We start from the raw sequence: 27,679 nt of genomic DNA, 5'->3' as shown, positions 1-27,679 counted from the left end.
GGATGTTGGTGTTATGATGCAATGAGTATTTTAGGCGAAGCAGAAATGTCAGTGTTGAGAACAGACTACAGAAACATATCCAGGCAACAGCACTGATGAAGTCTGCTATATTTTGATGTAATTACGGACTATAATCCTTGGGATATAATCACTCTGGGAATAAATAAGCCGTGTCGTCCTGAATCCTGAGGCTAGGCCTGGCATCTCGTGTTATGCCCAGGCAGTGCTGGGATCTGGGTCTGGTGACGAGGTCATAAACTCTCCATGCTTGGGATTATCATGAGTGCATTTTCAGAGATAAAGGCCATATATATATATATATATATATATATATATATATATATATATATATATATTTATATCTTGAATGTGTTTAATTGTAGCTGGTGCATGTCTTTTATCACTATCCCCTCCCTGATTTGTTCTGAGTAAATAGAACAGCACCGAGTGGTGTTTAAACGTCCAGCTGGTCTCCACATCCAAGCAGAACGCTCCAGATCCACGAGGTTCTTAATATTTCATAGTGCGCTTTACACTCAAGCGGCCAGTAGCGAAGTAACCCAGTCTCTAAGTGTCCATGAAATATTCAAGTGTTGAAACTTTACTTTCTTCTCCACTTTCCCAGTGTTTCCTCTGAATACACTGCTATCAGTAGGGAGTCCCACATTGTTGCAGTAAGAGCCTCTACTTCTCTAGAGGAAAATAAGGAAGCTTTCCTCTAGATGTTTGGACATTGCTGGAAGAATCTGATTACATTCATCTACAGCATCGTTACCGGTCGGGGTCAGGGACTGTGGTGGGTGAGCTGATTAGTGCTGGATCACACATTTTCAACAGGTGAGTTTCAATAACGGTCAGATGTCAGCAAAGGCTTAATGATTTCATAATCTTTTATTTGAAATGTCAGTGTTCGAGAGAAAATAAAATAGCAATATAAATATTAGCATATAAAATAAGTGTAACACTGAGGAGAGGAGGGAGAACTTAGCGCTTATAAGATGTTACAACAGGTACAGAGCATTACGGCATTGGCGCAGACACACGCATTCACACACATACACACATATATAATATTTATATTTGTTTCTTCATATAGACATTAAGAAGCAGTCGAGCAAATATGCACAATAGGAACCACAAAAGAAAGGAAAGGTTACAGAGGGCTGTTATTTTGGTGTCTATTAACTTCAGGGCGATCCGTCAGAGAGAGGAAGAACAGAAAATAAAGGAACACAAAAATATATGCAAAAACATCACCGTTTTCTAGACTACGTGAGTGTCATTAATCTCTGTATTTACAAAGTTAGTTGGCCTTGTGCTAAACTACTACTTCCGCAACACTCATCTGTTTATTTATTTCTTTATTTATTTTTCTCATTTTACTAAAAAACAAAAAGCAATGCAACACATTCCAGTAGTAAGTCTGTGTTTCAGACTCAGACTCTGAAATATTATTGGATTATTTGTTTATTTACTTTTTAACGTATGCATCTTCCTCTGTACATTGTCTGGCGTCTATTTACAAATAGATCAGGTTTATTTTCAGCGGTGAGTGGAAGGATGGAGTGATCTGTATGTGGAGGGATAATCACTGTGATTCCCAGCGATGGAAACTGAGGATGTTTAATAAACATGGCCGCTCCCGACTGGTATCTCCTCAACTCTTGTGACCTTGGTTGGCCAGTGTTGGTCACAGAGTGTGAAAACAAGCCTTCATCATTAGCATCTACTCACCAATTACAAACAGCTCATCAACACTGCATGGTGATGGAACCAAATACTTCCAGCTTCTAACGAACAGGTTTCTACAGTTTTCAGAACCTTCCGGAAGATTCAAACGGGCTCTTGTGGATTATTAAGTGGCTGGTAATGAGTTTCCCCCGGTACAGTACATGGTTTGTACTCAGAGCCAAGACATGATCCATGCCCAAGGCCAGCAGGTAAATGTGCACTGAGATGGTGAGGGTTTTAAAGAGTAACATTTTGATATTTTTTTCCCCTCACTCACTGTTTGAGCCGTGAGCCAAGTTCAAAATCTGGAAAAAGCACAGAATGATCATTTAGAAAATCTCCAGTTCTGCAACAAACAGAGTTTGAGTTCAGGGAACCTTCAGAGGTCCGTCTCTGTCAGGCGTTGCATAATCATTGCTTAAATTTACAGGATGTTTGGCTAAAAAACGCATCATGCAAAAACTGTTACCTGTATTATAATTCTCAAACGTGAACCCATAAACTTTTATATTTTGATGAATTCCAACAGTGGGAGCCTAGGCACAGCAACAACCGTTCATTACATGAAAAACATGATTTCACAAACAATAATCAAAACATAAAAGTGATATATTACCAACAAAAAAACCCAAACAAACAATAACACCTTCTTTCTGGGTAAGGCCAGGAAATGCAGCATGGGAGATATTGAAAAAAGATCAAAGAAAATCATCTTCAACGTAATCTTTACTATCATAGTCAACATCAATATCATCAATAACACAGGTTAACCCTCGCCCTCCCAGTGAAATAGTGTAAGGTCACCATCACAAAGTACTGTGTTATATAACGTAATGACTGTGTATATGTAAAAAAAAAAAGCATTACCTTTCAAAACAACAGCAATAAAACAAAAGAAAATAGTGATAAATGTTTTTGGAGTTGACTCCCACCACAGGAACATTCAGCTATAGACCAGAAGTCTAAAAGGACCCTTAATTTCCGTGTGAAGTATTATACACATGTTCTTCCACATTATAATACAAGAAAGTGAGTGCTAGGATGAAATGGGTGGCGGAGCTGTACGTCCACCAGAGTCGAAAAAGAAAAACAACCAAACAAAAAAACAGGTCAGAGGGAGGTGCACATTGATGCACTCGTCTCGTTTAATACCCACAGACTCCTTATAGACACCCCCAAAAATCTCAGTGCATCAAAGTTCACCAATCTCTGAAGAAGCCAGAGAAGAGTATCCATCTCTCTTCATATCACCTCACCACCTCACCACCGCTGCTCTCTACTTCTTCTCCTTCTTGGTGGACTTCTTCTTGCTGGCGGGGGTCTGGGCAGCCTTGGGCGGTTCTGGCTGGGCGGTGGCGGCCTGGGGAGGGGGCAGGGCCTGCTGGGGTTGTTGGGGGTTGGCGGTAAGCGTGGCTGTGCTGCCGGGGATGTAAACGTTCTGCCGATAGTCGGGCACATGCTGCAGGGTGAACTGGGGGCTGTAGCGGGTGCTCAATCCCATGGTGCCTGGGCCCAGGGTGTTGGTGGCCTCACTCACTTCTGCAAGACAAGAAAGATAGAGATGACGATTACACAAATAAAGCTGTCAATGTCCTCAATTAATAAATAATCTAATAAATATATCGTTTTCCCACAATTCCACACAGAGACCAGAGAAAATCACAGAACAGAGCAGAGCAAAGAAAACACACACAATGGATATTAAAATAAAATGATAAATACATAAAATGGTAATTTTAATGGACATTTGAAAGATGGCAGCACTGGGATGAAGTGAAAAGAAATGGCAAACGTCCAAGCTGTAGTCCTATAATGTGTAACTAGAGGAAATGGGTGATCCTGTGTGTGTGTGTGTGTCAGTACTGTAAATCTATAGGAGGTCATTACAAATCACTGTTTTGATGGGACGTACATGAGTGTGTGTTTGAGAACCCCCAGCTCCATCTGGTTCTGCTCTCTGAACTCTAGCTGTCAGTATGATGTAGAGGTTGGCTCATAACTCACTCTCCACCTTTAAACCATCCCCCCACACTGCACCATGCTCAGCTACACACACCAACACACACACGGCAACGACGACCTTAGGCCCATCTTTACAGCTCAGGCTGATTTCATGCTTTAAAACTTTCAAGCACCTCACTGCAGGTGGAGAGAATAGTTGTGTTCTGTGCAACATAAAAACCACTGGATATTACATATTTCTCATTGTCTTTCATATTGCTGCTGTTCACAGAAATGTATTTGGTGAAACTCTGGGTACTGGGGGTTATGAAAATCAAGTAAGCTCACGTTAGACTGCATCTCAAGCTTTTGAATTTCCATCTCCTAGCATTTTTCCCTGTGTATAACTTTCAAAAGAGGTAAATGGAAATCTAACCTAGTTGTAATACCCTAGTTTCCTAAAATGTGAAGCCTGTTAAATTTAGTTGGGAGTGACTATCTTTTCATGGTGTGAAATCACCCTCAGGGAACAACATTCTAGTTTTAAATAGAAACCTACTCCATGTCCACATCAGATACTTTTCAAAAACAGCCTCACTCTGGTTCATTAAGATTTCTCTCTCTCTTTCACTCTTACTAACACAGTTCAGGTCTCGTCTTACTCACACAAACTCTGTGTGTGTGTGTGTGTGTGTGTGTGTGTGTGTGTGTGTGTGTGTGTGTGTGTATACACGCATGCTCATGGAAAGTCCAAGGCTTTGCTGGAGGAGCACACTGAGGCAATAACAATGGAAATGATGACGGCTGTTCTTTCGGCATGCCTCAAATTACTCACCACCATTAATCTAGCCCTTGCCTCAAAACAAAACTCCCAAAAATGATTCTGCACCACTGTCACTGTGCTGTTGCTGTGATGTTTAGAATGTTTTAAGCCTGCTTAGTCACTGCAGTCAAAAACAGAAAGACCGAGGGGGGTGGGGGGCGAGAAAGAGTCAGAGAGAGAGAGAGAGAGGTGTGTGTGTGTGATGTAAGCAAATGAGCTGTCCTTTGCTCTGATTAGAATGATGGTATGCTATGGTACACTGAACACTGTGTGTTTGTGTGTGTGTGAGACCATGTGGGCCTCTCCATTTGCACACATGCCGTCTGTTTACAGCTAATGGCTACACATAGATCTGTAGATTAAAAAGTCTACAGTAGCTCTCCGTACCTCTCTGGTATGTTGTTGTAACACACACTTTATGGTGGAGGTCAGGCTGCAAATTAGGTTTAGGAAAGCTGAACTAAAAGGGGGCATATTCTGAAATGTGCACATTCATTTGGACATCTACTGACACACAAACATGAAATAAGACAACACAGTCGGTTATGTCCGAAAATATGGCTTAAAACAAGCTGTTCCGACTTACTCCTCAAGTGCTGAGACTAGAATGGTGCCGCCCCCTTTTCTGAGTGTCCAATCACAAAGCTGGACATGGTACAGATGTTTCAGTAAGTTCTAGGGAACTCTGTTTACTTGAGGGAAAGGGGTATAATTTGTCCCTTTAGAGGTATGAAAACTGATGCCACGTTGAGCAAGATTGTTGTGTCTGTGTGTTTCACAGAGCAGTGGTTGTCAAAACTGGTCCTCGGGCGCCCACACAGTCCATCTCACAACACACTTACAACAAACAATGTTGATTCTGCAAGGGGCCGATAACGAGTGCAAGAGAAAGGACACGTAAAGTTAATTGAAAATGAAAGGAAGATGAATGATGACAAACTTAGGTGCGCAGAAAACTAGACCGACACACAGCTGTATGTAGAGAAGCTACCCACGGCTTCAAATAAATACAGTGGGTAGACAGAGAGAAAAAGGGGTGAAGAGAGTAAGAGGTTCTGCATTTTAATGGAAACGAGAGTTCTCACCATTGGCAGCAGCCATAAGAGCCTGGAGCTGCTCAGCTTCAGTGGGGGGGTTGGGCCAGGGTCCGGTTCCCACAGCAACCTCAGGAGTGGCAGCCGCTCTGTACGAGAGAGAGGAAGAGCAGTCAGCAACCAGCAGCCATTTTGTTTCTTCTTTCCTCCACACCACAGCTGCAGAGTGTTCTCACTCTCACTGTGTGTGTGTGTGTGTGTGTGTGAGTGTGAGAGAGAGGAGATAGAGAGAGAGAGAGGGAGAGAGAGACAGACGCAGCACTTGTTTTAAGTTTTAAAGCAGTCATAAGACCTAACAATCTAATGTAGCCGGAAGGAGCAAGACAGAAATATAACAACTTTAATTTATAGCAACTCTCTCACTTTTCTTCTCTCTCTCTCTCTCTGTGTGTTTGATACATACACACACACATGAAACACAGGAAGACACATGAAAACACACACACATACCATGTTTTGCTAGATTTAGGAACATCTATTGAGGACCAGTAAGTCCTCACGTGTTCACAATGCCATGCTGCCCTTTCATCATGAGTACATTTGGTCCTTATGAAGTTGTAAGTACAAGTCCCCTCCCCCCCCCCCCCCCCCACACACACACACACTAAGTCTCTCTCACTCTCACACATTGGCATTTAAGGTTCACCTTCCATTTTGTCCTAAACCGCGCCATGTTGTAAAATGTACAGTTAATGAGACCAGAAACATAGAAGTAACAGCTGCCCGAGAGTAGATCTCTCTCACACAGAGAGAGAGAGAGAGAGAGAAAGAGAGAGAGAGACAGAGAGAGAGTGCCACTAAGCTTTTCCATCTGGACTGAATTGAGCTTCAAAGGCTTGTTTTCATACTCCACAATTTGCATCTACAGCGAACAAAGCAAAAGTAGCCCCGATCTCCGTAACATTCACCTCATTAGAGAAGGATACACACACACACGCACACACGCATGTTTAGATTTAAGAGATATGGATACACTCTTCATTAAGGATGCTTTTCCTGGATACTGGAAATAAACACACTTTAGGCACAGTTTAACATCTACAGACGGCCTCAGCGTTACAGAAGATACAAGTTGCTCCTGCGTAAACCAGATGGAGCTAATGACTCAATTACAGCTTACAAAGGAGGACACAACCCTTTTGCACTTTCTATTAAGTATATAAACAAAGGACAAACAGCTCTTAAAGTCTACAGCACTGCCGGCCATGCACTGTGTTCCTGCTGGTGAATGTTCTACTTTAATTCCCATTAATGATCACAGAAGGTTTCCAGATGAATTAAGACTCTGACAAATACAAGACCAAGACGCCTTCCTTCGTTTAGCTAAAGACTATTCCAAAGAAAGTGGCAAACAGAAGGAATGATCACAGAATCTTTATTTACAGAACCCTCCTCGGTCTCTTTCAGAAACTGGTTTTAAACGAGAGCACGTTAGATTCTCAAGACGTCTACAGACTGCCTTTCACAAACAAAGGCCAAATTTGTCACATCAGTTTTACTAGGATCTGTATCTCTTCTGACAATGTATTTTTTATCTTTATTATATTCTTTGAAATAAAACAGGCTCTTGTTGACACTGTTACTCTTATATACTGGGGCGGCACGGTGGTGCAGCAGGTCGTGTCGGAGTCACACAGCTCCAGGGACCTGGAGGTTGTGGGTTCGATTCCTGCTCCGGGTGACTGTCTGTGAGGAGTTTGTGTGTTCTCCCCGTGTCTGCATGGGTTTCCTCCGGGTGCTCCGGTTTCCTCCCACAGTCCAACAACACACGTTGGTAGGTGGATTGGCGACTCAGAAGAGTGTGTAAGTGAATGTGTGAGTGTGTGTTGCCCTGTGAAGGACTGGCGCCCCCTCCAGGGTGTATTCCTGCCTTGCTCCCAATGATTCCAGGTAGGCTCCGGACCCACCGCGACCCTGAACTGGATAAACGCTTACAGATAATGTATTTTACACAGTTCTATGATGAATGATTACAGATATTCACCACTCATTCTGGAGAAGAGAGTTTAAATGTACCTTTAGGGAACACAACTGGACTCCAAAACCACTGTTGTACGTTTAAAGGTCCATTTACACTGTTTGTACCTTTAGAGACTAATAACGTACCTCTACCGTACCTAGGGGGCAGGTTGTCAACAGATGTTCAGAAGTCACTGTAGAGAGGGGGATGAGTCTGACCTTCTCATAGAATCTGTGCGACTGTAAAAACCATATAAACTCACTTCACGTTAGTATCAGTGAAGTTAACGAGCACAATGACTCATATGGAGGGGCCTGTTTCTTACCTTTTCCATATTTATCTGCCGTACTACCTTCAGATGATCACAATGTAGGTAGCTCCCTCTCACTAGAGCTAAATATTTAGCGATGACTGTGGTACTGTTGTTTTTTTACACAAAGAAATTCCTCTAAATGAGCACTCTTTGCTTTCAGATGCTGAATCTAAAAGGTTAAATGATGTTAAATATGTGCATAAACATCTTAAGTCCATCTGTGGTTCTCCCCAGTCTGGCACCGAAAAGGTTTAAAGGCTAGAACCTCATGGGGTCTCACTTCCTTCCTTATACAAGCCCAAATGTCATAAAGCTGTTTTACGTTCTCTGGAGAATTAGGAGACAATTACCAACACTTCAGGACACATCTGTATACAGGCCTTGAGCAACGGTAGAGAGTGAGAAATATAAAGAGACATAGCAAAGGACAGCACACATGCTTATGAGTAGTACATATAATGTTACATAGTGGAGAGAAACGTTAGTGGAAAGAACAGCAAAAGAAAAAACACGGAGTTCAGTGTTCTGGGGGAACTTACACAGTGTAATGAGGAGGAGAAAAAGAAAAACATCAAGCAAGAGAATATGCTGGAATGAGGCAGAACGGAGAGGAGAGGTGCTGCCAGATTATGGCTGCCAAGCCCTGAGAGTGGGATAAACCCACAGAGCAAAAATGAGGGAACACAAGGGACAGGGGCTTAGAGCCAGCTCTAAAAAGAACTGATGAAGAGCAGACCTGAACACAGCCAGCTCCTGGAGCCATGCTAAAATTCCAGCAGATTTGCTAAAAAAGTTGTTTCCTAATGATCCACTTACAATGTAAGCATTCATATATAACACCACAGTGTATTAATGTCTTTAAGATAAAATCTATTGATTTTTAACACATCTGCTATGTTGTCGTTCATTATTCTGGATTATCAACTGAAAACTGAAGCTACATTAGCACTACAATAAGCTAAAGCTAATGCTACAAATAAGACTTGCTAGCTACCTAAGCTAAGCGCTGTTTATAAGCTACCAGACTAACATTAAATGGAAGACCTTCTGCCTGCTCAACATTTCATTTATGTTATGTTTAAAATGAATAAACTTTAATTAAATATTAACATTAGAAAAGTTACTGCCTTATTATCTGTCAACACAGAGTAGAATACGTACTGATGCTAAATTAAAACACTTTGCTCTCATCATGAATTCAATAATCTGTATGTCAATGTCATGTGTGAAAATAAGTCGCCTCATTTGTCCCTAATTAGTTTCACACCAAACTAACTGTAGATAGCACTTCCTCTGGTCAGCATTATCATATCCTGTGGTTAGATAAAGACTTCCTGTGGTCGAGACTGTAGGCTGTCGGTTAGACAGAGCGGGCAGACGACCACACGCACAAACACTCAAGAACTGCTGGCCAGAAGAAAGCATAAATACTGCCAAGAGTAAACAAAAATCACGTTTTCTATTTTCCTTCTTACAGGAGAGTCACTATGTCACTAGGGCAGCTTCTAATCACATATTATAACAATACAAAAGGCCTAAAACACACCGAATGATACAACCAGATCAAAGTCTATGCACAAAAAGCGGATAGGAGGTGACTACGGGAGTATAAAGGACGTATCTATCTGCTCTACACTCCTGTACCTCAGCCTGCGGGGTGACGTCCATCGTGGTTGGCTGGACTGGAAGGTATAGTGACTGAAACAAGATCAGATATACATCAGTCTGAGTACTGGCTTATGGGAGGTGGGAGTAGACTGTGGGAGGACAGTAATGTTAGAAACACTGCAGTGTAATCATCAGTGGAATTAAAGAGATGGTTCTCTAAACAGTCTGGATTAGACTTTTGCAAAGAAAGAACAATACATTACGTCCAAACTCCAGCTCCAAACACGCTGTTCTTCTGCCACGATTCAGATTATATGTTCCTATAGAATGTAAAATTCCTATATTTGATACGTGAGGATGATTTACCTACTAAACTGTACCTAAAAAGACTGCTAGAAAAATACACTTCTTGATTCACCAGTGAAAATATATATACACAAGAACGTATGTGAACTACGCCGTTCTTTAGGAATGTCTAAACTTTAACTCAACTGACAGGATCTCATGCCAAAACCAAGCTTAATTTTCCCTTAGTCTTTCTTTCCTTGATTAGCCTTCAAACCGTATTTAAAAAACACCTCGAGCTCAGCTCTCCTTGAGCAGACGTTCTTAAAGAGCTCTTCCTCCGCTGTTTATCGAGGCACGACATTTCACACTAAACAAAAAACAAAAAAGATGTCATTTTTTCCAAATGGCTTATTTCAAACAGGCTCTCTCTCTCTCTCTCTCTCTCTCTCTCTCTCTCTCTCTCTCTCTCTCTCTCTCTGGCAGAAGCAGGTTGTAAAAATTGTTGCCGTGTGAGCACACTGGGATGGTTGGCATGCAAAAATAGGACAAATGCCTTTGGCTAAGTGATAACTGATTGGAAAGAAGAGCTGTAAGTTACTGTCAGTCACACAAGAGCAAAGTATTCCCAGTGGCCATCTCTGCCATTGCAGCAATCAATTGCAGCTGGGTGAATAGACATGGCATTAACACGACTACATCTCCAACCTTTCTTTCTTTTGTTCTGGCTCAATTCTTTGCTCTTTCCATCTTTCCGTTCCTTCTGTTTTGCTTCCCTCGTTTCTCACATTGGACGGATAAAAAGAAAAAGGGGAGGTGAGAGAGGGCAGACATTTTACTCAACACTCAGAACTCTACTTATTCAGAGTACTACCTCCCTCTGTTTTCTCATTTCTCACTTTCTACACATCTTACTTTTCCTTAACGCTGTTTTCAGTCTTTTGTTAGTTGATCAGCCAAGAAATGTTTGGTATTTAAAGACTTGTTCTTTAGAACTTTCCATTTGCATTCTGCAAACACCTCATATCACATGCTTGCCTCAAACTACAACTGAATTTTAATATTCAGTACATCTGTACGCGTACTAATTTGGGTGTAATGGGAGGACAAAAGATTTTTCACTGTTTTTACTCATAACATTACATAAGCAAGGTAAACATTACTCATAATTCAGCAACAAATATAGGTGTTTATTTCAAAATACGTTCAATGGGGTCATAATTAAATCCACACATCTTTCGTTTGGTAGCAGGGTGATGCAGGGATAAGGAAAAAAGAAGAACAGGAAGAGAAGTGTTTCTATTTGTGTGTTTATATTGCCTTTGGGCCAACAGTTCTGCGTCCTCGTTTCCCACCGTGAACTCTGATGAGTAAACACTGGCCTTTGCATCATCATCATCCAACACACACACACACACACAGCTCTTCCCTTACACAATGGAGCACCTCAACATGCCTTCTCCCATCTCTTCATGTATTCATAGTGCTTTAGGCTCAGTGTAACATTCAGCAAACTGGCAGATCCAGAGGTTCTTTATGTAAGAAGTGAACTTGTTGCAGCATCATAAGTTACAGACTGAGACTTGTTGCTTTAATAATGATGGTTTGTGACAGTACATTTACATTTCTGTCCACTTGTGATGTCACTGCTCTGGGTTCAAATGGATTCAATGTTTGCTTTTAACAATAGTTTGGCAAACTGCCAAATCATTACTCAAACTAAATTTGCTCTCCATACCAAGGAATACATTCTGATGAACACAAACTGTTTGAGACGTACACAAAGCTTTAACAAAGTGCGGCTTAATGACACACCCTTTCTGAGGAGTGTTCTTACCGAGGAACTTCTAATTCTACTAAATGGAAGACGTGTCCATTGATGTGTGCATATGAAATATGTGGAAGTCAGCTGGAGCAAACACACGGACATGCATGTGCACAAATGCAAATGTTAGATTGCTAGATGGGGGTGTGAATGTGCTTTACAGCCACAGTGTTTGCATAATCCAAATTTATGCTAAAGAACTCACCCGCTGGGTCCAGGGCGCTGGTTCTGAGTGAAACGCCAGTCAGTATTGGGAGGCTTTTGCTACAGAGAAAGAAAAAGACAGTATTAGCTCTTCAGAAAATAAGAGACAGGATGGTATCTGTGCACTACACAATCAAGGTCAATACATGAGTTCCCAGTGGCAGCCATTTCATTACTGGAAGAACACAGCTGCACAGTTTCACTCGCTCAATTATCAAGAGAGAAAAATGGACTGAGACTATATTAGCAAAGAAGGCAAGGAGTTTGTGTGTGTCAACAGAGGATGAAGTGATTGCAAAACATTGAAAACCCCCTTACATCTGTGTGTCTACACCGCCTGTAGTCTAAAGCACTTAGCCACACTCTCAGGATGATAACAGCTTCGAAGCTCACACAGTAAAACTTTAAGAGCATGAAGTGTAACACAGAGCTTCCAAAACAATCCCTGATTGTTCCAGGACCCGGGAAGTGAGCACTAGCACTAATTGAGCGACAGCGTGAAGATACAGCCAGCAAACAATGCCTCCATTGTATTTATACTGGGAGCACAGGACACACACAGTGGACAGGAAGCATATAGGACTGTAAAGCACTAATACACATCTGAAAAGAGGCTCTTATCTCTTTAAAAATGCAAAGAAAATCCAAAAATAAGAGGTAGAAGAGGTCACACAGAGATGATGGGTGGTTATGGAAAAATAAAAGCTTCTCGACTCATCCTCTATGCCTCACTCGTTCTTTCTCTCTCTACCACTATGGGTGTGTCAGGACTGAATAACCTGCTGACTCAGAGAGCAAGAGAGATGGGGTAAAACTGGGAGATAGATAGATAGATAGATAGATAGATAGATAGATAGATAGACGCTATAAAAGGCAGAGGACCACTGTAAAGCTGAATTATTTAAAGCCTCAAGCTATTAAATAAAAACAACTCTACACATGCACACTCATGAGTGCATGCGAGCAAAACTAACATATGTTCTATTCTGAGACTAGCAGTGTGCACTGCACACACGCACACAGACCATATAACTGTCACACTAACACTGAACAAAGCCATTAAAGCCCTATACAGTCCATTACCACACACACACATTCACAAAAAGAAAGAAAAAAAACACAGAAAGCAAACATTAGCACTGCTGCCAGGCTACATCTGTGTATTGTGGACACAGGAAGTTGAAACCTGAGCTCTGAAACAAAGCACGCATGTATAAATATATATAGTCTAAATAGCCTTCCTCTGGAAATGTGTACAAAACAGTGCTAGAGTCTGGGGCTGATGGCCCTCGTATCAAGGTTATAGGGTTGTGTGTGTGTGTGTGTGTGTGTATACTCAAAGTTACAAATTGAAGCAAGGAATGTGAGTAGAGTTAGCCCACACGCCAGCTTTAATAATCCTTCTGATCCTTCTCTATCCTCCTTCTCTCGCTTATCAATCTTTCTGTCACTCTATCTATACTCTCTTCTAGATTCTAGCTTTATCAGTCAACAGAAAGACATCAGAATACAAATAGTTTGGGCATTGATGGCACCCGAGAGCTCTGATATTCATGTCATAGTGTGCAGTCTGAAGAGATCTGCGCTTTCAAGGTCACCAACAGGGTTGTGTTGTATTTACACAGAAAACCACAGAAGAATGCTAACTGCATGAGAATGCACTAGTGCTGCAGGAGGAGGTTTAGAAGTAAAATACACAAAGGAGGATAATATCAGCTCAACCTTAGGCCGAGGACAGTGTCAGTTCACAACAATTCCAAGCATTTAAACTATTGAGAGATTAGAATTAAGAGCTAAAAGATGAATTGATATTAAACTGTAATCGCAACTTGAAAGACTCTAAATTTAACCTCGTAACACTGATCTTGTTAACTGCATGCAGATGAGTCCCTTCAGAAACAACCAAACTCACATGACACGTCAACCACAGCCAACAGGACATCTGGGACACTGCAGTCTGTGTTCCAGTCTCAAGCCACAAAAAGTGGATATGCCCTACGCAAGGCCATACGCAGTCTCTAAAATGTAGATACTCTACAGAATCTGAGGTTTACTCTTAGTCTCTCACTGGCTCACCAATATATGTCATACTTCCTAAAGGGCTATCAGTTAAATATCAAACGTGCCAGTTGGTGCCTAGAATGTCTAAATGTTGTTGTATTTGGTAGTAGTAGGGTTTATAAATAAATCACTGTGAATGAAGTAACTGATAAGACAAAAATTAAGGTCACAATGACACAAGCCTCCTCTGTTCACACATGCTGACATTTGGTTGGGTCATGCTTTCTGCCCCACAGGCATGGCTCATTACTGCCCCAGGGGCCATTAAAGAAGCACTCTGTTTCAAAACAAGCTCGCGGAAATGTCCAACATGAGGTTAACCTAAATCACAGCTTTTAGTGCTCCTGAGTCTGCCGTGACTCTGCGTGTGTTTTAGTGTGGAGTTTAATGAAACAGCTGCGGCTCAGAGGGTAAAATCTCTCAGCGGGCTCTGAGAGCACTGTCCGAATACCACCGGGGACACACAGCTGAAAAGCAGGAGCTTCTAATGGGCCAGCACTGTGTATCGTTTTTAAGAGCATCCTACAGTGAGGTAATATAATAGTCCACAGCGTATTATACAGAAAGTAAGTAAGTACTCTTAAAACTGAACTAACTTAAGAATACTGTGTATATACACATGTATAATTAGTGAATTCAGCTACTTAAAGTGACCCCATTGTGGGCAGACAGACATATGCGCATGCACAGCTAGCATAATCTCTAGGGAAGTGCAGGAAATGAAATGGGACGGTCTGGAGCAGCTGCACACTAGCTTAAGGGTCACCATACCAAATGCCAAATAACAACTAGAGGAGTAAGCCCCATGATTAGGCTCTAGACCAGTGAAACAATGCCCAGTACATTTGGGATGAGATGGACTGGGGTTTATGAGCCAGAAATAAACACACATCATCGGTATCTGACCTCGGGAACGGTCTTGTGGCTGAACACATTCAAACCTTCACAGCAAGGATACAATATCTAGTGTAAAGCCTTCATAGAAAAACATAAAGGGGAACTACTAGCCTACATTAGTCTTAGAAATAAAATGTAGTTAAACCAGAGAATGGGAAAAAATGATTAAAGTTTTGAAGATACTTTCAACCGTTAAAATGGGTTTCACACTCATCATTCACAAAAAAAAAATGATGCTCTCTACTCTACAATGGCTTTTCTCTGGGACTGCCCAAAGAAGCCTTTGTGGTAAATATGTCTTCAGTCTTTCCAAAAGTTATTTATTAAATGAAACTAGCTACAATAATGTCATTTGGAAAACAACTGTATTCGCATAGTTTTTGCAACTTTAATTCTACTGAAACCCCTACACTAACTGGAATAACTTTCACTACAGAAGTCCTACGCGGGCTGGTCAAGATGGCGTGTTCACAGAGAGTTAACACTTGGAGTGCCATGTTCATTTATAAATGTGGAAACCGGATACACGCTTAGTCTTCCCGCCAAAACCAAACAGCGCAGCAGAAAAAGCAAGGAAAACAGCTGTGCCTCCGCCTGAATATGAACACATCCTTCTACTGACCTCACAAATCAGACAAGATTTCTTCCTGTCCTCTATTTCAGGGAGGAAGTTCTTCCTCTTACCTAATCATGTTTTCCTACAATAACGTGTCCTGTCCCTTTGTCGGCCCCAAACCCGAGGCTCTCCGCACAGTGCTTTGTGTATGAAACACTGAGAGAAGAAACAAAAGAACACCAGAGTGTTTCTGTAATCAGCACAGCTTCTGACGGATCCATGTCTCATTGTTCTGACAGCTCTCACACCAGCAGCTGTAAGCCATTTCCCAATATAGGATTCTGTGGTCAGTTGCGTAATACAATGCATGTTTTTTTTTAAAGCTAAACTTCCACCACCTAATTGGGTGATTGAGTGTCTTATACATATTTTGTAATCTGGTTAATGTAAACCGAAGACGTTTAGCTGTTGTTCCATAATTATTAATATAAGTAATAGTATTTCAAAGGGAATCTTGCAGTTTTTCAAAATTATTGAGTTAAATCAGCGTAAACAAGTCATTCAGAGTGGTCTGACACGAAACAGAAAACTAGCTGAGCTAGAAATGTTCAGTGTTTGGAGCCATAACCTGCAGATTGTAGAAGCTACCTCCAAGGCCACGTTTATCCAAAATTATTGCAAATGCATTACCTAATGATTAATAGACCGCCTTATGAAAATTTTGAAACAATTTTGCCTAAAATATTTATATTGTAAAAAATATTCATGGTGTGGAAGCAAAGCAAAGCCAAAGTAAAATGGCTTCCAAAACACATACCTATCAAAGATTAAATAATTTCGGACATGTAGCACTATATCTAATAATCAAAATGACATGTAAACTAGAGGATGGTGAAAAGGGGGGGGGGGGGGGGGGTATTGCTCCTCTATGCCGATGTATGCTTGGCTGAACCTATGTGTGCTTTTAAGTCCTTTACACCTTTATTTGCTACACGTGGGAAAACATGGGAATTTCTTTTTTAATTCATCCGAGAACTTTTACATTTCGGCATAGCTGCTCGAGATGAGGGTAGGTACATGAGCTTTGCCTGACGTAAACAAGGACTACTGACGTGCAGACTGACCAATTAAATGTTTACAGAGAAGGTTATCGACCAATAACGGTAGCTCTACAGTCAGACCGTCCAATCAGAAGATTTTAGGCTACTTCACCACGCCCCCTTCTCACTCAAGCGAACCAATCGGAGTAGGGGAGGGCGGGACTAGTTTGTGATCGAAACGCTTCTCGAAGTTCTATGTAAGCTCTAGAAAAACAATCCCGGACGTTTGTGAAATTCCACCCGGACATTGTTTTAAGTCTAAAAAAGAGGACATGTCCGGGTAAAAGAGGACGTCTGGTCACGTCTATGTAAACACACTAACACCCTACTAAAGAAAACTGTCTAGGCTTCTACAGTGAATCATTTTACATGAACCATTCTGAACAAATGTGTTTCCATCTCAAACACTGAAATATGCCGTCTTCACTCAAACGTATTCTAATTCTTGAAATAAACATTTGCGTACAGGAAGTAGTTTATTTTATGTAATATAATGTCATATTTTTAAGTATGAAAGTCTTTTTTTTAATACATGCCCATGTATTGTCAAAATGATGTTTTAAGGATATTCGTCGGCTGTGATACATCTAGAACTCCACCTAAGTTAACTTGGAAGGCATTCATTAATCTGATTTTAGTAATACGGGTCCTCAGCACCACTTTCTTCCCACCAGCACAATTTGGGGCTCTGTGGGGGGTCTGAGAGAAGCAAGGAACACTTAAGAGTTCAGAAACCCTCCACCCCCCCTTCACACAAATGCTCTTAAACACTAACGCTGAGTTAGCCACATACGCACTCAATCACAGCTCTACAGGGGAAAATGGCTGCCATGTTGATCAGAGGTCTAGGCAGGAAAGCACACACACACACACACACACAGGGTGAGAGAATGAAGGATAAGGGAAAGAGGAAACAACTGCTAAGAACATGGAGCACTAAAAAACACCTGGGAGTATAAGACACTCTGGGTCTTTGCCGTCTCGGACCCTGAACTAGAAAACTACACCAGTGTTTACATGATAATAACACAAAACAGACAAAGCAGGGGAGCCAAGGCCCCTCCCCCTTTTCTCTCCACAATAGCAGTAAAGGGAGACTTACAGAAAGAGTGAAAACATGAAAGAATCAAACTGATGCAATATAATCCAAAGCCCTTTTAGGTCCTCGAGCCATTATGTGTAAAAGAATAGGGCCTTAAACTATGACTTTGCTTTCCTGCATTGGATGTCAGAGCCATTAGTGGTCTGTCCTTCTGTTATTGTTGCAACTCACATGCCCTCGTGCAAAGCGCACACACACACACAGACACACACACTGCACGTGCTATGCCAGAGGAGCCAGATGGTCTCCTCATGGCCCAAAGGCCAATATGACTCCCAGAGGAGCAGCGATGGGACACGAGGGAGAAGCTCAGCGATTGAAAGAATGAGAGAAGAATGGGAAAACAAATTCCCACTCAGACTCATCCCCTCATCGCTCTCCCTTTAAAAACATGAGAGACACCAGAGATTATACTGAGGCCTACTTCAACAAACAGTTATAAATATCCTTGGCCTGGAGCCCCAAAGAATTTCCACCTCAAACCTCACATTCCAAACCCAGAAAAACCAAAACTGTAAAGAGTGACACACGTCCTCACTCCTGTATGTGAAACACAACTCTAAAACAAGCGCTGTGGAGCAACAATCTAGGAAGGTAGCGAAACAATTCGCTGTGTCTACAAACAGGATTTCATCTCACAGTGCCTGAAGAAAACCTATTTCCTTCTTTGGTCTCAAGGAAACTCAGCAAAGACTGAATCCTTGTTACCATGGAGATTTATTATGGGATAGCCCAGGGGTGACACACTCGCACTTTACCGGTAGTCACATGACTCATAAGGTATGGGATCAATCACTGATGTCCAGCACAACAGGAAGCCCAGGGTCACAGGATGACCTTGGGGGATCCTGTTATTCAGCCACTGATTTCTTCCTCTGCACACCCCCATCCACTCTGTCCTTCCCTCTGTCTACATTTACCCCCGCCCCCCACTTTCCTCGTTAACACAAACCTCATTTCTGCAAGTCAGTTCCTCTTCCTTTCTCTGCCTTCTGCCAGTTCTGTCCCTCAGTCTCCCCTATCACTCAAAACCTTTCCTCAGTGTAGTTATTGTATTTCTCTAACTAGAACTATTGTATTTGATTATTTACAAGTCTGTATAACTGCTTTCTATTCTTTGGCTCCATGTGAACCTCTGGTTGACATTTCAGAATCTGGTATTTGGATTTATTGAATGTTATCTACTTCTAAGCCCCTTCTGTTTTTAATCTCTCATCTATTGCCTCCCAAATTTGCCTGAAGTCTCAAGTCTGGAAGCCACATACAGACGTCACTTATGTGCTTCTCCACTTCATGGTCCCCACTCTACTGAATTCTGCTGTTTTTTGCTTTTCCATTAAGCAAGTTTTGTACCTGAAACCCTGAGTAGGAAGTAAACAGTGGTGTGTAAAGCTTGCAGAGCACTGAATGGTCAGAGAGACAACGAAATACAGACCTCCAGCACAAACCAGGCATTTGAAAAATCTCCAAGCTACAGTAGAGATCATATTTGATTGTTATTATACGACTCAACAAGATGAAAAACTCCAGTGAGAGCCGGATGGTGCAAAAAGGAACAGAAAAATTACATGGATCTGCCTCTGAACTCAAGCGTGGCTAAGCTGTGTTTTGTTCAGTGTGCGAATGAGTTAGTGAATTCAGCTACTAACAATAAGTAAACAATGCTTAACATTACTGCTGCTTTGACTAGGTTTCCAAAGCCCTTGGCTTCTCTTAGGGGCGGTGATTTTGGACATCACCAGCTATATTTCAAGGTGAGCTGTGGTAGTGGAAAATGAACCCGGTACCAGGTACCAAAACATGAGTAGAGTTGTGTAGAGTAGGTACCATGCAGTGGATAAGCACCCTCATTTCCTCAGTCCAATACAGCGCCTACACCCATCACAGCTTGGCAATTTCCCTGTTCACCACCTGATTCACACCTATAAAGATGGCCAGTGAAATCTACATATTTTATCCCGTCAAACTGTCTTATTCTTTTTAAGGATGATTTCACGTTTCAAGACCAAAGGCAGACTGGTCCTGGGGCTCCAACAACACTATACGCTCCCCTTGTGTGTATACACAGAGAGACCGACCTGATACGGAAACACTAAACCTACCAAACCTTATTTGTTTGTGTGTTGAGCTGAACGCTCACCTCATTGGCTGAGTTCAGTAAGTGCTTCCTGGTTAGAGTCATGTTTAATGTGTTGTTATGGCTCAGCATGGGAGTCTTGACAAACACAAAGTCACTCCTGCTGGAGAGGGTCGAGTAGCAGGGCCTGTATGTGCGTGTGTGGGGCTCCTGAGGGCCCCCCACCACCTCCATGTACCGGATTGGCCCGTCCGTGTTCAGCTGGAGGTGGAGGTCTTTATGGGAGCGCTGCTGATAGGTAGGCCTGGAACGGAAGCCCTTTCTTGAGTAGCAGCAAGTCAAGTCGTCCCTGTGTCTGAGGCACCGCACCAACACCACTACAGCGGTCAAAAGAAAGACCAGCGTCACGCAGCCCAGGGATATGATGAGGTACATGGTGACGTCCGTCATCCCCCCGCCTTTCCGAGTGAATGGAGTTTTATTGGTGTCTGCGGCTACATCCGTGCTCTTCTCCTCCACCGTGACGGTGACTGTTGCGCTGGTGGACTTGGGAGGGGTCCCGTTGTCCTGCACAAGCACCACAAAGCTGTAGGATGAGCGTTCCCTGCCACCCTGGTCCTCATCGGCCAGTTTTTGCGCAGTACGTAGCTCGCCCGTGTGTGCGCCGATCCGGAAAACCGCAGCGTCGTCTCCTGGAACGAGGCTATAGGATAGCCAGGCATTGTGCCCGCTGTCTGGGTCAAAGCCCACAATCTTGTTCACGAGGTGACCGATGGGGGCAGATCGAGGGATGGTCAACTGAATGCCCGAGTCATCTGAGTGGGTGGGGTAAAGGACAACAGGAGGGTTGTCATTCTGGTCAACGACAAAGACGTGGACTGTGACGTTGGAGCTCTGCTGCGGTGTCCCGGCGTCATGTACCTGTACTTCGATTTTAAAAGCATTCATCTGCTCATAGTCCAAGGAGCGCATTGTAAAGATGTTTCCATTCTCTGGGTTAATGTAGACGTAAGATGACACGGGGCTGCCATGGACAGTGGAGGCCAAAATGGAGTATGTAAGACGGGCATTGTCCCCCAAATCTGGGTCCGATGCAGAGACCGACACTATCGGGGTACCTGAGGGGTTATTCTCTGGGATGTCTACAGAGTACGAAGGCTGAGAGAATACTGGAGCATTGTCATTCACATCAGAGAGGCTAACTACAAATGTTTTCTGAGATGACAGTGGAGGCGTGCCTGCATCTGTTGCCGTGACAACCACTGTGTACTCAGGGACAGCCTCCCTGTCCAAGCGGCCATCAGTGATGAGGGTGTAATGCTCCCCGAAGGCGGATTTTAGCTTGAATGGCAATCCAGGTGACACCTTTAACGTCACCTGACCGTTTTTCCCAGAGTCTAAGTCTTTGGCACTGATTAATGCAATGACAGTGCCACTCTGAGCATCTTCCCTAATGGGGCTGGTCAGAGAGGTCAGGGTCACTTCTGGAGTGTTATCGTTCACATCTGTTACTTCGACTTTGATGTTACAGGAGCCCTCCATGGCGGGGGACCCACCGTCCCGGGCCTGGACTGTAATATCGTAAACTCTGTCCTGCTCATAGTCCACCTCTGCAATAACATGGATTTCCCCACTTTTAGAATCCACACTGAAAAGATTGAGAATTTTATCTGGGGTGTATTTACTAAATAAATAGGACACATCTCCATTCAGTCCAGAGTCTGCGTCAGTGGCATTGAGTTTGGCGACCACAGTCCCCAACGGAGAGTTTTCTAGAAGACTCACCCTTTTCACAGGCTCGTCAAACACCGGCGCGTTGTCGTTAACGTCCAGGATTTTAATGAGCAGCAGCGTGGTGCCTGATTTCTCCGGCTGTCCCCCGTCCACCGCCGTGAGCAGCAGGCGGAACGAGGCCTGGATCTCTCGGTCAAGACTCTTTTCCAGCACGAGCTCCGGGAACTTTTCTCCGTCGCTCTTGGTCTCGACCCGCAGGCCGAAAAAGTCATTAGGCGCAAGAAGGTACGTACGCAACGTGTTGACGCCCACGTCCGGGTCCCGCGCGCTCTCCAAACGAAAGCGCGTGCCTGGCGCGGCCGCCTCGGAGATCTCGAGCGAGGAGTTGCGCGCCTGGAACTGTGGCGCGTTGTCGTTCACGTCTACGATGTCCACGACCACGCGGTGCATTTCCAGCGGGTCCTCGAGGACGATTTGAAGATGCAGGGAGCACGCGGAGCTCGTGCCGCACATGCGCTCTCTGTCGATGGCCTCCCTGATGACCAAGGCGCCGGTGGCCGAGTTCAGCTCGAAGTACTGCGCTTTGGGGTCCAAAATGACGCGCGCGTTTCTCTCAACGGTCCTCTGCGGAGTGAGGCCCAAATCTTTCGCTATGTTCCCCACGAATGAGCCCTGTTTCTCCTCCTCCTGAACGGAGTAACGGAGCTCTCCCGCGGCGCTCGGTAAGGCGGAGAGATTGAGCGCGAGCCAGAGCGCGCACCATCGCGGAATGCGACTCCGTTTCCTCAGCTCCATTGTGAGAGGGAAGGAGAGAGAGGAGCTGGAGAAGAGAAAGTTTCCGATGCGTTTTCAGTCCATAGTTCCTCGTGGACGCTCCCTAACACGCCGTTCGAAACTTAATCCGTTTGGTGTGGAGCAACACGAGGCGTTTGGAAGAGTTCATTGTGACCGAGAATGCGATTTGGTGAATTCGTAAAAGAGTAGAAAAACACGAGCCCTATCCCAAACTTCCCAGCGCTGCCTGCGCCTCTCTGATGGTCGGGGGGGGGGGAGGAGACAAGGCCACAAAGGGTCTCCTCCTATTGGACAGAAATGAGCAACAGGCTCTACACACCCGTTTTGTTGTTCACACCAGTATTCAGACAAGGCCCGCCTCCTGTGTTGGGATTGGATGATCGTAGACCCACTTCAGCGCTGTCATTGGCTTAAATGATCTCACTCTCGCGCTGGGATTGGCCATATTCACCAGCACAGGGCACACACTACTGAGTATTTCATCGTTTGGTATTCATACAAAGTATTATTTGAACACTTTTGAACATTGTTTTGCAAATGAGTGGCTGGCCTTTAGTCCATGATACGGTCCATTCAGACCTTCTCCTGGAAATAAACTGCATACTCCGCTACGGCTCTGTTAACTTCCAGCCAATCAGGAAGTAGGATACAGCCACAAAACTTAGAAGTGAGAGAGATGTCCGGGAAGAGTCCGGGAGGGGTCTAACCGAGGGCGCACTCGCTGAGAGGGACCCACAGGTCAGATATGCTCAAGGACTGATGAATTTCAACCTTCAGCAACAGCTTGTCCTCCCCGTGTCTGCAGTACACTAAAGTGCCTGTCTTCTGCTGTAGTAAAAGCTCGGGTTTGGATTGTCACCGAGGGCAGTAATCCTGAAGAGAGTCTCCAGCCCACGACACACACCCACAGCCACAGTTTACCACAGGCGCCAGGTCGAGACGTCTCCACCCGAGGGCGCTGTTTCCGAAACAGTTTATTCTCAGGTCTTGAAAATCCGTACGATATTACATTGATGTTTATATGTTGCTATTGTTGTAAAAACACCACTGTACCAAACTGTGTCTGTATATAATATGTATTTCTGTTCCACACACCTACACACCTGTATGCTGAGTGGAACAACACAAATATATATATATATATATAAGCTTTTATAATCTAGGTTTTTATTGTATTGTATATATGTATTTCCATTAAACCCTGTAGCAAAACCAACACTATGGGGTTTACATTGCTGTTTAAATAATGATCCACATTATACACTAACTCAAATAACATGAGCTCAGTGGACTTTAAAAACAGAGTAGTGTGAGAATACAGCACACTTCAGCTCAGCAGGTCCAGGATCAGCCATGACAAGCAGTTGAGTACAACGCTTTGGTCAAAACACCTACGTTATTAAACATATAAATAAGTAATATTTTACAGACATTTACACAGCATTTAAAAACATGACTCCAGCTAATCACAGTCAGATGTGGCTCACCTGCTGACTCTCAAAGGTCCAGGTGCTGTCAGGTAAAGAGGCGTCCAGCATGCTGAACATGTCCTTAAAATCAAAGGTGCTGCTGGGCTTAACGAGTGTGAAATCACTGAACTCTGACAGGGGTGAGAGACAGGACCTGAAGGACTGACTCTGAGACATCACGTCCCCTCCCAGAACCTCTACGTATTTAATGGGCCCGTCTGTGTTCAGCTGGATTTGCAGCTTTGGCTTGGGCTTGTTGTAGTTCTCAGAGCCCGTGTGTCTGAAGCAGCTGCCTCGGCTGTTTCTTACACACTTCACCACTAATACAACGAACGTCACCATAGTCAGGAATGACACAGAGGCCAGGGAGACCGTCAAGTAAAAGGTGATGCGGTCATTTCTGCTGACAGGCTCAGGAGCTTTGTGCTGGAGGTCAAGGACCGGCTCATGGAGGTCTTCTAACATTATGTTGACTGTGATGGTGGAAGACCGCACTGGCTCACCGTTATCCTTCACCTCGATGAGGATCCTCTGTGGTGAATCGTCGTGCTCTGAAACGGCACGTCTGGTCCTCACCTCCCCAGTGTAAGTGTTGACACTGAACAGAGAGGAGTCGGTAGCTTCCAGAAGCTTGTAGGAGATCCAGGCGTTGTGGCCTGAGTCTGCATCCACTGCCGTTACCTTGGTCAGCAGGTGGCCTGCTTTAGCGGAGCGGGGGATCTTGTGATGGGACGCTACTGAGGGGTAGATCACAGCAGGAGTGTTGTCGTTCTGGTCCAGGATGAACACATGAATCGTTACGTTGCTGCTCAGTGATGGAGAGCCGTGATCTTTGGCCTGCACTTTGATCTGAAACACCTTCAGATTCTCATAGTCGAAAGAATACATGCTGTAGAGGCTGCCGTTATCAGAGTTAATGTACACATAGGAGGAAACAGACACATCCTGCACCTTGGAGTCCACAACTGAGTAGGAAACCTTTGCATTGTCTCCCAGGTCCGCGTCAGAGGCCGAGACCGAGCATATGACTCTTCCAGCTGGGAGGTTCTCTTTCACGTATACGGTGTATGAAGGCTGAGAGAACACGGGAGGATTATCATTGACATCTTGAACCCTGACTAGCACTGTTTTCTTAGTAGAGAGGGGAGGACTGCCCGAGTCTGTGGCGCTGATTTCCACTGTATGGTTTACACAGCGTTCGCGGTCTAGACGAACAGCTGTGGCTAATTCATAATGGTTTTCAAAGCTGGACTTTAACTTAAAAGCTGTGTGTCCCATCACCTGGAGGCTGACTTTTCCGTTTTCATTGGCGTCCAGATCCCGAACGTTTATTAGTCCCACCACGGTCCCGACAGGGGCATCTTCAGGTACCCGCTCAGCCAGGGATTTAACAACAATCTCTGGACTGTTGTCATTTTCATCAATCACATTAATCTGGACACTGCAGTGCCCCTCCATTTCAGGACTGCCCCCATCCTTAGCCACAACGTCGATTTCATAAGATGAAACCTCCTCATAATCAAGGGAGCCCTTGAGGGTCAACAAGCCTGTTTCTGGGTTCAGGTCGAATGTATTTAATACGTCATCAGCGGTACGTTCACCGAACACATAGCGGGTTTCACCATTAGCGCCTTCGTCTAAATCCACGGCTTTCAGCTGGGCTATAACCGCCCCTGGCGCGCTTTTCTCGCTGAGGGCAGACTCGTACGTCTGTTTCGTGAACTGTGGCGCGTTGTCATTGTTATCTAGAACCTGCACTGTGATTTTAGCAGTGCCAGATTTAGCAGGGCTCCCCCCATCCACAGCCGTTAACAGTAACTCGTGAGTGGGCTGCCTCTCCCTGTCCAGCGCTTTGGCCAAAACAAGCTCTGGTAACCTCCTGCCATTCTTTAAAGTCTTGGTAGCGACGGAAAAATACTCGCTGTGACTCAGAGAATACGCGCGCACCGCGTTGCTCCCAACGTCCGGATCGTGCGCGCTCTCGAGAGGAAAGCGCGTTCCAGTCACGGCGTGCTCCGCCACTTTCAGCAGCATCTCCTTAGTGGCGAAGCTGGGGGCGTTATCGTTGATGTCCTGGATGTCCACGACCACCCGGTGCAGCTGCCACGGCGAGTCAGCCACCGCCTCCAGCGGGAGCGCGCAGCTGGCACTCTGCGCGCACACAGCCTCTCTGTCTATCCTCTCCTCCACCAGGAGCTCTCCTCTCCCCGTGTCCACGCTGAAGAAGCGCTCCCCTGCCTCCGAGGCGAGGCGCACGTTTCTGCTCGACATCTCGGGCAGAGTCAAGCCGAGGTCTTTAGCGAGGTTCCCCACCACCGAGCCCTTCTTCGCCTCCTCCGCCACCGAGTACCGAATCTGCCCCTCCGCTGGAGCCCACCACAAACAGGCACACATCAGAAGGAGGGCCAGCGCGCGATAGCCACGCATCCCCTTATTCATGTCGATCAGTGAAGTGTTGCCAGGGTGAGAAAATCCACCATATCTGCACAAACATCCCTCTACAGCTCTACCACTGTCCACACCCGAGCCCCAAAGAGACTCCAGTCAACACAAGCAGGAGGAGCTCTCTCTCCATCTCTGCACTCAGCAACATCTTTTAAAGCTGCTGCTGAAGCTGAGGAGACTGGACCACACACGTTTAGCAGGATTACTATTGGCACACAGACGGTTTAGTATGAACCAATGCGAGCAAGGCTTGGTTTAAAGGTGCAGAACATACCAGAGATTATCCTCTTTATGTATAAATACCATGTATGAATTTATAAAGTTAAAATACATGTAAGATCCAATTTTACAAATAAATATATATGTTTACAATGTTTAATATTTGCTCTGAATGACCACCGGAGTAGGAACACCTCATCGTCCATTTTATCAGCTCCACTGACCAAACAGGAGCACTTTGTAGTTCTACAATCACAGACGGTGGTCCAGCTGTTTCTCTGCACCCTGTTCTTCAATGGTCAGGACCCTCACAGGACCACACAGGACAGATGAGCCACTGATTTTACGTCTGCAAGGTGGACAGATGAGATGTCTAACAGAGTGGACTCCAGCAGTACGGCAGTGTCTGATCCACATCTACCCAACCCAAATCACATCTGATCCGTGGTGGTCTGGTGAGGGTCCTGATCATTACAGAACAGAGTGAAATGGGGAGAAAGTATGCAGAGAAACATGCACACAACAGTCTGTAATAGCAGGACTCCTGGTATTGATTATATCGTGATATCATATCGATATGAGCACCGTTAAAGTGGGAGATTGAGCTCTTCCAGAAGTAATGCAGAAATACTACAGAGGGAAAATGAAGGCCCACGGCTCAGTGGAGTTATGTATTAATGGACTGTAAAACTTGTTTTGCTGTGTCTGCTCAAGCCTGTAGTTCATGGGTAATGTAGACTTCAGTGTGAGTGTTGGTCAGATTGTGTATATTTCTTACACTTATTACACACATAAAAACAGCCAATTTCAACAAACTTTGCAATATACATGCAATACATTTTAATGACAATAGTACCACATATAAAAACAGCAGCAGGTAATTTTATAACAGCAGTAGCAAAGCTGCCTCTGTGCCACTGAGTACAGATACGATCATGTTCTCTAAGTCAGGACTGCTGGGCTTCCTTTGGATGGAGAGGTGGATGCTGATGGTGCAATGTCATAATGAAGCTGCCATGGAAACGGTGACATGAAGCAGCAGCAGTATGCACACCCAGCTGTCACCAGTTCAGCCCACACTGTCTAACACAGCACTGCTATTATATTTATTTCCAGCTGTCTTATTTTTATTTCACCATTTCTACCGGTCCTCTCATTTTTGAATTGTTGATCTGTGGACAGTTCTACATTCAGTTCTATCACGCTCTCAAAGTAATCACACATCAAACTGGGCTCTTGAGGAGAAAAGGACCATGAGGACAACAACAACAACAGCAATAATAATAATAACAATAATAATAATAATAATGCATTACATATTTACTTCTAGAGGTATTTGCAATAGAATGCATACTGGATAATGTGAGTCATTAACATTATTATGAATTATAATATGGTAAAATACCTGCCTGCACATTAACCCACCACAAGAATGACTAG

General features: G+C 44.1%; 1 protein-coding gene across 17 annotated transcripts in view; it reads right to left on the bottom strand.

The window, feature by feature from the left end:
- Positions 1-883: 883 nt before the first annotated feature.
- Positions 884-27,679, bottom strand: part of LOC136695618 (protocadherin gamma-A11-like) — a 104,427-nt gene continuing 77,631 nt past the window's right edge. For 8 of the 17 annotated variants that reach the window (XM_066669799.1, XM_066669795.1, XM_066669800.1 and 5 more), the window contains exons 2-4: positions 11,786-11,844; positions 5,581-5,678; positions 884-3,270 (exon numbers count right to left, since the gene is read on the bottom strand). In XM_066669799.1, the coding sequence (XP_066525896.1) occupies positions 3,008-3,270; positions 5,581-5,678; positions 11,786-11,844 (420 nt within the window). In that variant the 3' untranslated portion in view covers positions 884-3,007. Of the gene's footprint in view, positions 3,271-5,580; positions 5,679-11,785; positions 11,845-19,640; positions 22,508-23,593; positions 26,168-27,679 lie in introns of those variants that run through there. The other 9 variants (XM_066669807.1, XM_066669802.1, XM_066669804.1 and 6 more) reach the window with 4 other exon arrangements.

Source organism: Hoplias malabaricus, chromosome 4 (genome assembly GCF_029633855.1).
Source record: "Hoplias malabaricus isolate fHopMal1 chromosome 4, fHopMal1.hap1, whole genome shotgun sequence".
Lineage (NCBI taxonomy): Eukaryota > Metazoa > Chordata > Actinopteri > Characiformes > Erythrinidae > Hoplias > Hoplias malabaricus.
Note: the sequence above shows the minus strand (reverse complement) of the source record. Positions and strands in the feature narration are given on the sequence as shown.